Raw genomic sequence first — 11,698 nt, 5'->3', positions numbered from 1 at the left:
TTTATAACCTAATTCCATAAAATGTGGTCACACATGGCTTCAAATTTCCTTCTTTTCATAATGGGCTTGTCTCACCAAAATGTCTTCACATTTCCCGCATGTTGCTTCAGTTCAGAACTTGGTCAAACTGGGTCAATCAAGTTATAGCCACGTTGTCTTATATACTGATAGATCTGAAACACTATTAGGCTACCAATGCGTGTACAATTTCAGTAAGGATGCATATTCATTCTTTTTTTCTTTTAAGGAATCTGACGACTGTACCAGCCTTTGGAACATTACATGACACTACATCATGAGTGACAGTAAATGTGACAGTCAGTTTTACAGTGTGCAAGTGGCAGACTCAACTTTCACTGTCCTAAAACGTTACCAGCAGTTGAAACCGATTGGCTCTGGAGCCCAAGGAATTGTTTGGTAAGTACAGTCTTTTTCAGTAGTGTGGATTGAATTGTTTTTATGATAAAAACGAAATAAAACTAAATCATCAGAATTTAAAAACACTGATGATGAAAATACTCGTTACTTTGCTATAGGTTTATGAGCTAAATTGAATCAACAGCTTGCTCTAGTTATATGTAGTCAGATCGTAGGATACAAATGCAAATTCTTAGAATACTGCATAAATTTGAATAGGTAGCAGATTTTTTTTTTCCCCTTGTTTCTTTTTTTTTTTTCATTCCCCCTGTCATTATGATATTAGAGTAATAGGTATGACAGTGAGTTTTAACAGAAATTTGGAGTTTTATTCATTTCTTCATCCTGGCCACCCTTCCCCCTCCCCCCTTTTATTCCCAATCACTCCTATTCATTTCTAGGCGCCGTCATTGCAGTGCCTTGCCCTTCATTGGCAGGATGAGGCCAGTCAGTGTCATTATCACCCCATGGATTAACCAGGAAGGGATGCTGTGTGAGGGGTTGGGCTGGCCGTCTCTTCTTTGGTGTCTCACTGCAACTATGTGTCCGGCCCAGGACGTCAGAACCGTTGGTCTGACCCTGAACCTTAGTCTCTTGCATGGTAAGACAGTCAGCTACCGCGGCGTCACTGGCAAGCTAAAGGTAAAGTTTTCACATGTTTTCTGGACTACAGTTATCAGCACTTCCCAAACTTCTATCCCTTAGATTTCTGGGCAGAACTTTGTTTTCTTCTGTTGGTCAATAAAAACAAGATTGTCTTTGCATCTAAGAGACCCCGTGATGAAGCTAAACACCCAGTATTTACAGCTGGTAGGCAGAGGAGGTTCAAGATGAAAGAGAACTCTTGGGTATTCTGGGAGGAGGGTTCGTGTTCCTTAGAAAATCTTCACCAGCGTTTGTAACTGTAGCCTAGGTGACTGGAGCTAAAAGAAAGTAGCAATTCAGAGCTTCCCAGGCAAACTTATGTGGGAAGGGGGCAGTTTGGAAGGGATGCCCAGCTCGTGTCTAAATTAGTGATGATCAGATTTTCCACATGATAACACTTAAAGTTATAAAGTCAATGGTTGCTTCATATTAGGACACTTGGATATTAATAAAAAGTTCTAGAAAAGAAAACATTCTTTTGATTTAAAATCCATCTCTTATTTGGAATTGGATGGTAATTTGACAGGTAATTCTGCAAGACTGATATCAAGGACATTTAATGTAATACCCATATTAAGAGACTGGAAGTTCATAATTAATTGTGAAGCAGAAGGCTGGATAAAGGATAGGCGGTTAAAATTAATGACTTTTTTATAGCATGCTAAATAAAATCACATTCTACTTTATAAAATATTGTTTTGCAAAGATTTGATTTCCAATTCGCATATGCTATTTCTCATTTTGATTTTTTAAAGAAATGTTTAATAATGAAACTGTTCACTATGGCTGTGTATTTCTCATTTGAAAATTCTACTTTTGAAGTAAGTTCTTAATATGCCATTATAAACCAAACCTCTGGTAAAAGCAGTGGTATAATTATAGGATGCAAAGTTTGGAAGTTTTTTAAAAATTTAAAAGCTGAGAGTCCAGAAATACACTTATACATTTATGGCCCATTCAGTTTTAAAATGGGCACTGAGATTATTCAATGGGGAAAGAGCAGTCTCTTCAAGAAGTGGTTCTGGGACAACTGGATACTCACCTGCAAAAGAAGGAAATTGGACTCCTACCCTACTTCACGTAAGAAGTTAACTCAAAATGGATCAATGACCTAAATATAAGACCTAAAACCCTAAAACTCTTAGAAGAAAACATAGGAGGGAAGCCTCATGACTTTGGATCCTCAGAAATGACACCAAAAGCATGAGCAACAGAAGAAAAAATTGGACTTCTGCAAATTATGCATCAAAAGACACTAGTAAGAGAGTGCAAAAACCTACAAAAAGGGAGAATATTTGCAAATAATACATCTGATGTGTCTAGTGGCCAGAATATATAAAGCACTCTTACAGCTCCACAGCAAACACAAAATTTCAAAAAAACAGGCAAAGGATTTATAGAGATGTTTTCCCGAAGAAGATACACAAATGGCCAACAAACACACGAAAAGATCCTTAGCATTAGTCATCCGGGAAATGTCTGAGCCATTTTACATCCTCACCAGCAGTGTACAAGGATTCTCATTTCTTCACATCCTTGTCAACATTTGTTGTTTTCAGTTTTAATTATGGTCATCGTAGTGGGTGTGAAGTGGTATCTCATTATGGTTTCGCAGTGACATTTCCCAAATGACTAATGCTGAAGATCTTTTCACGCATTTGTTGGCCATTCGTATATCTTCTTTGGGAAACTGTCTCATTGACGGTTCCTTGACAAGTTAAACATAGAATTGCCATATAACCCATTGAATACTTCTAGATATATACCCAAAAGAGTTAAAAACAGATGTTCAAACAAAGGCTTATACACAGATGTTTATAGCAGCACTATTTGCAATAGCCAAAAGATGGAAACAGCCCAAATGGCCATCAGTGGATGAATGGATACACAAATTGTGTAGTGTACATATGTTGAATATTATTCATCAAAAAGAATGAAGCACTGATAGGTACTACAGCATGGATGATCCTCAAAAACATTATGCTAAATGATATGAAAGCTAGACATGAAAGGGAATATATTATGAGTCCATTTGTATGAAATATCCAAAGAAGGTAAATCCAGAGAGATGGATGTAGATTGGTGGTTAATAGGCAAAGGGAAATCAAGAAAGAATGAGGAGAAACTGCTTAACAGGCATGGGGTTTCCTTTTGGGGTGATAAATCTTATAGAATTACATAAACGTGACTGCACAACGTTGTGAATATTAAATACCACTGAATTGTTCACTTCAAATGGTTAATTTTATGCTTATGTGAATCTCACCTCAATAAAAATTTTTTTGGAAAAAGTGAACTGGAAGATGCCTTAAAGCAGGGGTCCCCAACCGCCACGCCACATTCTGGTACTGGTTCGTGGCCTGTTAGAAACTGGGCCACACAGCAGGAGGTGAGCAGCAGGTGAGCAACAGGTGAGCGAGCAAAGCTTCATCTGTATTTGCATCTGCTCTGCAGCACCAGCATCACTGCCTCAGCTCCACCTCAGATCATCAGGCATTAGATTCTCATAGGAGCACTGGTCACTGGTACCAAAAAGATTGGAGACAGCTGCCTTAAACTAAGGATATTTGTCATTCTTAATAGGTATTTAACTCCTAATCCTATAGTATTGTGTATAATGATATTTTCATGTTATATTATTCATAAAATATGTTGTAATTTCCTTGTAGCTTAAGTTGTGTATTGACAGCATCTTAACAGTAATTTCACTTCTCTTAATATTTTCATTTAAATAATCTTATGACAATTTGATTAATATTTGTAGGTGCAGCTTTCATCTCACATTCAGAAAGGTAGGAAGAAAGAGTATATAGAGGCTAAAATTTTAGCACTGTCATAATCTCATCTCTTGTAAATCCCCATTTCCATAGCCTGAGTTTTGATTCTAAGGAAAGGTCAAAAACTGGGTTTTGCTCTTTTCTGCTCAAGAAGTCATTGCTTTGAACTGATTAAGGCAGCTCTTCATGAGCCCTTGCATAGCCGACAGTCATGATCTTACTCATTACTAAATGAAAACCATTTTATTTGGTTAACTTTACTGGATGCATGGAAAAGGGGGTTAGTTATTTAATGCAGATTATTGAGAGTTCCTTTTAAAAATGTTTGTGCAATTGTGAAAATTATTCTTAGACTCCCGGGATGTTTTATCTTTTGGCCTTTAGGTAAAGCACCACCACAGGAAGTAGTCCTGGATGGTTGGAGACCTGGTTTGCTTTATTGCTGCTTTCTCCCAGAGCCTGTGGTGGCTCTGGGGAGCTGGGTGACTGCTTCTTGCCTGCCTTTGAAGCCAAGGCTTCGTAGACCCGCTGAGCTACAGCAGTCGGGGTGCTGGGAATGGGAGTCCTTGAGTTGACGGGGGAGAAACCTTTCCCATGATACTCTCCCCGCATGTCTTCTGAGAACTTTTTCTTAGCTCTGTTTTACATAGCATCTTGGATACTAGCATTATTTTTTAAAGTCTTCAAAAGAAAAGCGTTCTGTGCATGGTGCAAGGAAAGGGTCTGTGACCTCATCCTGCTGTTTGGATTGAGCAAGAAACTGTGATTGGCATCAGTCAGACCCCTTTCTGCCCCATCAGTGACAAAATGGCCAGAGTGTCCTCACCATCAAACAGGTTCTAGATAACCTGTTCTGTCCAGTGATCCCGTCCCTGCAGATACAGCAGGTTCTTCTTGACGCCTGTCACTTGTGCCCCTACTGCATCTCCTAGTTGGATTCTCTTCTGAAACCCCCTGGTGGGTTGAGATACTATCCCGGGTCTTTTAAGACTTTCTATGAAGTGTCCCCCAGATAATCTCAGCTCACACTTGGAACAGAGTCTTCTCTCAGATGAACCAAATGCTTGATTGACACACACGCACACACTGCAGAACTGTGAGATAAATAATAAATGTGTTTTTAAACCAGTATATTTGTGGTAATCCGTTAAAGCAGCAATCAGAAAGTAATACAAGAGGCATGTGTGTTTTTTTTGTTTTTGAAAAACAGGATAGAATAGCAGGAGTACATGGTTTACAAAACTCGTTAATCATCAATTTAAATTTTATAAAAACATAGGACAGGTGCGCAGGTAAACCAAAGTGCAGGTGTTGGTATAAAATTAAATGGAAGAGCCAGGATCAGAATAAAATATTTTGACTCCTAATTTTGAACTGTTTTTACAAGTGTCTTCGATTTCTTTGTTTCTATTTTTGTTGTTTTTTAAAAAAAAGTTAGTAAAATTAATTAGGAAGTAAGTTTGAAAATGTTTATTATTTTGAAGTATTCATAAATATCAGCAAGTCATATAGTAAAATTAAGTAATTGCAAGATTTTGAAGCTCTAGTGAGGAAAATATGTATACATTTCTTTTATATATATACACACACATATATATACACACATACACACACATATATATATATTCAGTTTTTCTTCTTTTAAAATGTCAAGTTGTTTAACCAAAAATAATAAAGATTATTTATTTTAGAAAATAGTTCTATGAAGTGTTGAACTTAAAAAAAAAGTGTTTAATCTTAGATCTGGTAGCACTTAGAAGTGATGGTTACAATCTTAACATGAAATGAGTGATATAACTCTTATTCCTTTTTGCTTCTTCTAAGTTCTGTATAAGCAGGAATGTTGGCCTGTTCTTACACTGTTTTATTTTCTCCGTATTAATATAACTAAATAAAAAAATGTCTACATAAAGTTTCTGTGATAAAGAAAGTGTATGGTATAAGGCATAGGAGGGCTGTAATTCAGGAGACTTGAGTTCTAAATCTAGCTCTGATCCTCATAGCAGAAGTTCTTTGCAACCTTAGGCAAATCATGTGTTGTTATGGGCCTTAGTAATTTCAACTCTAAAATGAGTGGTTTGGAACTTCCGATTTAAGACGATAAAGAGAACAGGAGGAGGAGAGTAATCAGTGGATGCGAGATTTTAACAAGTTTCTGAAATATAAAAAAGTAATTGGAAACTTGATGCAGATAAAACAGAGTAGAGGAAGTGAGAATAAGTGGATGAGACATTTGCAACAAGGAAGAGAAACTATCTGTAATAGAACCCTAAAGGGGCTGTGCATATAGAGATGACTGATACAGAGAATGAAGATGAGATGGGTGGCTAGAAATATGAGTGTTAATTAAAAGTGTGTCTATGGCACAATTGTGCCAATTGGCTCCCAACATTCCCACCCCACCCCCATGTTCAGCATTTGCCCCTAGAGAGTGAGTAAGTGAGTGAAGAATTATTAGGCCAGGATTCATGGAAGGACAAAAGTCTAATGAGGGGAGCCCAGGGTTTGGGGCTGCCTTTCCCTTGAGGGCATTTGAAAATTCTGGAATGCACAGCTGAGAGACTGAGCATTGCTCTTTGGACTGCCTTGTGGGGCTAGGAGACAGAGTTTGAGTCCAGGGCCCTCCAAAGGGGCCTAGTGAACTTTCTTTGCTTTGAGTTGAGACCAGTAAAGGGCTACATTCTAGAAGCAAGAATGAACTGGAGAGAAAGAGGCACTGCCACTCAGCTTCAAATCATTTCATTTTGCCAAACTTGAACTTGAGGTGAACCCAAATTGCTAGTGCCCCCAGGCACCCAGCAGAAGTAAAAGTAAATTCTCTCTGGAGGAAGGTAGCATTCTATCAAACTATCTAGAAATAGTTTGATACTAAATATCAAACTATTTCTAGATGGCAAACAGTTTTGTAAGTGTGGGCTCCAGCACACAATCAAAAATAATCACACAAGGAGATTAGACAACACACAAAATCCAGCACAAACAACAAGAGAAAGGAAATGATTCACAAGGGTTGTTGGCATTATTGGATCTAAACTTTGAATTAGCTATGATGTTATGTTCGGGATGATAAAGGCATGATGTTATGTTCGGGATGATAAAGGCATGAAAATTTTTTGATGGAAAGATGAAAACTTAAAAAAATAACAGAAATTCTAGAACTGTAAAATATAGTCATCCAACTATGAAGTTAATGGATGGATTTAACAGCATATTAGATATAACTGAAGAGAGAATTAGTGATCTGAAAGACATTAGAAAAAATATTCAGAATGAAGTCTGGTGAGACAAAAGGGTAGAAAAATACAGAGAGGGATGTATGAGTTTTTCTATTACTGCATTACAAATTACCACAAACTCAGTGGGTTCACAAGGTTTGTTGGCATTATTGGATCTAAACTTTGAATTAGCTATACCCATTTATAATCTCATAGTCTTCTAGGTCAGAAAACTGGGTAGGCTTGCCCAGGTTCTCTGCTTAGCATCAGAAAGGCTATAAACAAGATATCAGCTATATTGGGTTCTTATCTGGAGGTTCTGGGGAAGAATCTGCTCCCAAGTGCTTTCAGGTTGATGGCAGAACCTGTTCCTTGCATCTGTAGGTCTGAAATCCCCATTACCTTGCTCTCTGTCAGCCAGGGGCCGCTCTGCTCCTAGAGGATTCTGCATTCCTCCTCACGTGACCATGCTTCTTAAAGGCAGTAATGTCTCATCTGGTCCTTCTCAGAATTCAAATCTCTGACTTTCCTTCTTCCCACGTGCCAGATCAAGCTCTGCTTCTAAAGGGCTCTTGTGATTAAATTAGCCCCTCATCTACCTTTTGTTAAATTAATGAGTATGTTTAGCCTCAATATATAGAGTCAATATACAAAAAAAAAAAAAAAAAGTCTAGAAATTAGTAGAATGAAATGAATCACTTTGGAAAATCGTTTGGTGTAATCTACTAAAATAAAATATATGTAGTTACACTGTTAGCTATGTACGCATTAGACGTGCCTGCATAGGGGACCTAGAGCCATGTACAAAACTGTTTATAACTGTTTTTTCATAATTGCTGCCAACTGAGAACAACCAAAGTATCGATCAAGGTTACATCATATAGTCATGCAAAGGAATATTCTAGCTAATACACAGAACCCTAGCTACGCAAAGCAACAACTGATGAATCTCACAAAAATTATGTTGAATGAAAGAAGTCCGACAGATAATTTCAAAAACCAGGCAAAAATAAACCGTAGGTGGGTGGGGCTTAAAGATGCATGTTAAGCTGGTAGAAGCACAGAAGTGATTATCATCAAAGTCAGAGGCAGAGAGACAGAGGGACAGTTATTAGTAGGTGTGGGGCCCTTTGGAGATGCTGATAAGACATGCTCTTCATGCTAAATCATTGAGCCGAGGGAAAGGGAGCAAAGGCATGACTGTCAGGCATAAGTCTTGTTGGAGTTGCAAGAGAAAGTTAATTTTGGACTTGGAAAACAAATGATCAGTTAAGAATGAAGACAGAGAAAGCTCACCTTATCCCCTTTGCACTTTTTCTGAGGAAATTCCTTGAGGCTATACAACAAGAAAGAGAATGTGTGACACAATTAACAGTGGAGGCTAATAAGAAGAAGTCTCAGGCTGTTGGCTGTGCAGCAGGCCTGGAAAGAAGCTCCGAGAAACTTGTCTTCAAAAAGAATGGAATAGATTCCAAATAATAGATGTGAGGTAGGAAGTACTGACAATAGGCTTAAAAGACATATACTTTCCTTCTCTTACCAAGGGCAAAATGTATATTAGAAACTTTTGGTGGAAAAGCTAGGAAAAGTCATGATCTAAGTATAAAACAAATTTAGAAGGACATGCTGTTTGGGCAATTGATGAAACGTAAGGAAAGAATCCATTTGACCTCGATACTGGAAACAGCCTCACTCTTCGGAGTAGTAGCAAGAGTCACGTGATCTTCAGAAAATGAAATATAATCCCAGCTCTGCAATCAGCAGTATTTACATGCACACATATATACGCTGTGTGTCTTGATTTTCAACTTTTAGTCACATCCTAAATAGGAAACATGGAAGTCTTGATTGTAGACATCAAATAGGTATGTTATCAAGCTTGAACATTTAAGATAAGTTTGGAGGAGAGAGTAGAAAGCTGGAAGAAAAAGGACATGGAAGTTAATGGTCTCATTTTGCTGGGGAATTGAGAGGGTTCTTTGAAAGTTGACGGAACAGAAGTTTAAGCATATTATTGAAAGTTACATAGGTAACCAAGGGAAAAGTTAAAAATAACATGAGAACCAAAAACTGGGAGTTGGGGTTTCAAGTGAGTGACTAAATCCTCAATTTTTATAATGAGAAGTAAGTAGGTAATTTCTAAACTTGATAAATGAGGAAATAGTGATAAAAGTATATTCTTTGGAGTTGAGAAATGACTCCAAGAAGTGAAACTAGGCATGATTGAAGGTAGTACCCCTGGAGTGGGAACTAAAAGGAGAAGTGTGTGTCTGCTCAGATGCTCAGAATTGATCCATTTGGCTTATTTTGGACACAAACTGTTGAGACCAAAACAGGTGTGTCTCAAATTCCTGAAGCTGAGAAATATATATATAAATACAAATACACATGTACATTAATTAATGATTTATTTCACAAATAGATTTCTCTTTAAAATTTTATCATTTTATGAATGGTGCATTTGCATATGGGCATGTGAATTTACATATATACAAACATATACATATGTGAACTGAATTAGAGAAAAAATAATTTCAAAGTGACGTGAAGTTTCTTACCATTCTTAACTCAATGATACAGCAGACAGTCTTCAATTTAAGAGCACGTTGAAGTTAAATTAGGGTTGTTTGGCAAAAAAAAAAAAAACATCATTCATGAAAGTGAATAAGTATAAACCATATTATAAACTGAATAAGATAAAGAAATAGAAAACATTTTAAATGGTACTTCGGTTTTCAGGTGGACTTTAGCAACTTTTAACCCATGACACCCAGCCAAAAGATATAATACAAGTGGTATTGTTAGTACGAGTTTGAAATTAGTACAAAATGCACAATCAGGCTACTTCGTTTTTCCTATTTTCTGAAGGAAAATGAGCCATAAATTTCAACTGGGAACTTGAGATCTGGAAACAAAGGCTCTAGAAGATGCTATTCTTACTCTAATAGTATGAGGCACTATTTCTAGTAGAATTTTATATATAGCAATTGCTTACATTAGAAATTTTGTATCTTGGGATTTACAGTGAGCTGAGATTTTGGCTTCTGTTTTCTTTTTAGATTTTTTCGTCTGGGAAAAACACAATCAATCAAAACTTAGATTTATTATATTCTTCCATGACTTCAACCATTTCTTCCACTCGAAAATATATTTTATTCTGTGATAACCAGTGATTTTTTTTTTCAACTTACTGGCATATTTAAACTGAAGATGTCACTTCTTGACTGGTCTTAACATTCTCTGTATTAAATTATTTGGTTCCGAACATAATAATCTCAACTAATATAATGAGAGATCACCATGCAAAGGATTGCTGAACCCCATCCTAACTGCAGCTGCCATGTCTGCGCCTCTGCAAAAGTGCCAGCCCATCCTACACTCTTGGCCACCTCCCCTGGTTCTTGCACCTCAGGTGGAGACAAGCAGAAAGATTTTTCCATGTTTGTTACTCATTAAAAAGATAATACACTGACTGTACATTATACATTCCCCAAAATCATTCTGATGGGTTCTTTATTTCCTAATCACAGTGCTGCTTTCGATACCGTTCTTGGGATAAATGTTGCAGTCAAGAAACTAAGTCGGCCTTTTCAGAATCAAACTCATGCAAAGAGAGCCTATCGCGAACTCGTCCTCCTAAAATGTGTCAATCATAAAAATGTAAGTTATGTCTGTGCCTCCTCTGTAAACTTGAGTGTTGTCAGCGATATGATAATTTTCTGAGTCACATTGAGTTTAGACCGAGGGTAAACTAGTGATTAAAATAGCCATTTAAATGGTTATATTTTATTAGTAAAATTCTTATGAACATTGGGGAAATCGAAATCAGCAAGAAGCATCATGTTCCATAAGAACTGAAGTCACTCAGCGAGAACAGGAGTGTCAACCCTGTAGCCATTGGTTTTCACTGTTTCTGTTTCTATAAAATGACAACAGTATCAACCTAACAAATAGAAACAACTAAATATTTTTTAGAAAAACACTGTTCTATAAATAACTTTTTACCTTGCAATACAGACATTTCAGTTTTAAATAAATGTTATTAGATGACATTATATACAAGATAGCTGTACTTGGCATCTTTGCAGAAATCAAAGCACTGTAAATTTTAAAGAGAAAAAGTATCTCTAGAAAATGAGGTTTTCAGACACCTTTTATGTTCTGTTACTGGTCTCTGAGCATTATTTTGAACATGATTTTGATAATTTTGCCACATTATAAAATCATAAAATGTTAAGTTTGGAAGGGCCTCTGGAAATCCCCTCACACAACCCTTTTTTGTTGTGAGAGGAGGAAGATGAGAATTTAAGGTTACATTCAACTCTATGTGGCTCCTGTTGTCTTAACATTTATGCTGGGTCTTTCTAGTGTAGAGACGTTAAATACAAAACTAAGATAGGTTCATTCTTTTGAGTCTGTGCTTTGAATTTTTTTTTAAATTTTTCTTATGCATGCTTTATTTTACTTATTTCAAAAAATTGTTTTCAGCTTACAAAAAGTATGGTTATTTTTAAAAATTCAAACAATATAAACAAGAAAGCAAAAATACTTGAATCTTACCACCCACAACGCACTATCATTAACACGTTGGTAAGCACTGTCATCCAGATGTGAACATACAACTTACATACATATGTAAACACC

At 36.7% G+C, this 11,698-nt stretch overlaps 1 protein-coding gene across 4 annotated transcripts in view; it reads left to right on the top strand.

The window, feature by feature from the left end:
- The first annotated feature begins 226 nt into the window (after nt 1-226).
- Nucleotides 227-11,698, top strand: part of MAPK9 (mitogen-activated protein kinase 9) — a 36,213-nt gene continuing 24,741 nt past the window's right edge. For 2 of the 4 annotated variants that reach the window (XM_011371985.2, XM_011371986.2), the window contains exons 1-2: nt 227-417; nt 10,585-10,714. In XM_011371985.2, coding sequence (XP_011370287.1) covers nt 296-417; nt 10,585-10,714 — 252 coding nt within the window. In that variant the 5' untranslated portion in view covers nt 227-295. Of the gene's footprint in view, nt 418-818; nt 1,060-7,266; nt 8,544-10,584; nt 10,715-11,698 lie in introns of those variants that run through there. The other 2 variants (XM_023537726.1, XM_023537727.1) reach the window with 2 other exon arrangements.

The sequence above is a fragment of the Pteropus vampyrus genome, unplaced genomic scaffold, assembly GCF_000151845.1.
Source record: "Pteropus vampyrus isolate Shadow unplaced genomic scaffold, Pvam_2.0 Scaffold197, whole genome shotgun sequence".
In the NCBI taxonomy this organism is placed as follows: domain Eukaryota; kingdom Metazoa; phylum Chordata; class Mammalia; order Chiroptera; family Pteropodidae; genus Pteropus; species Pteropus vampyrus.
This window is presented reverse-complemented; position numbering and strand designations above follow the sequence as displayed.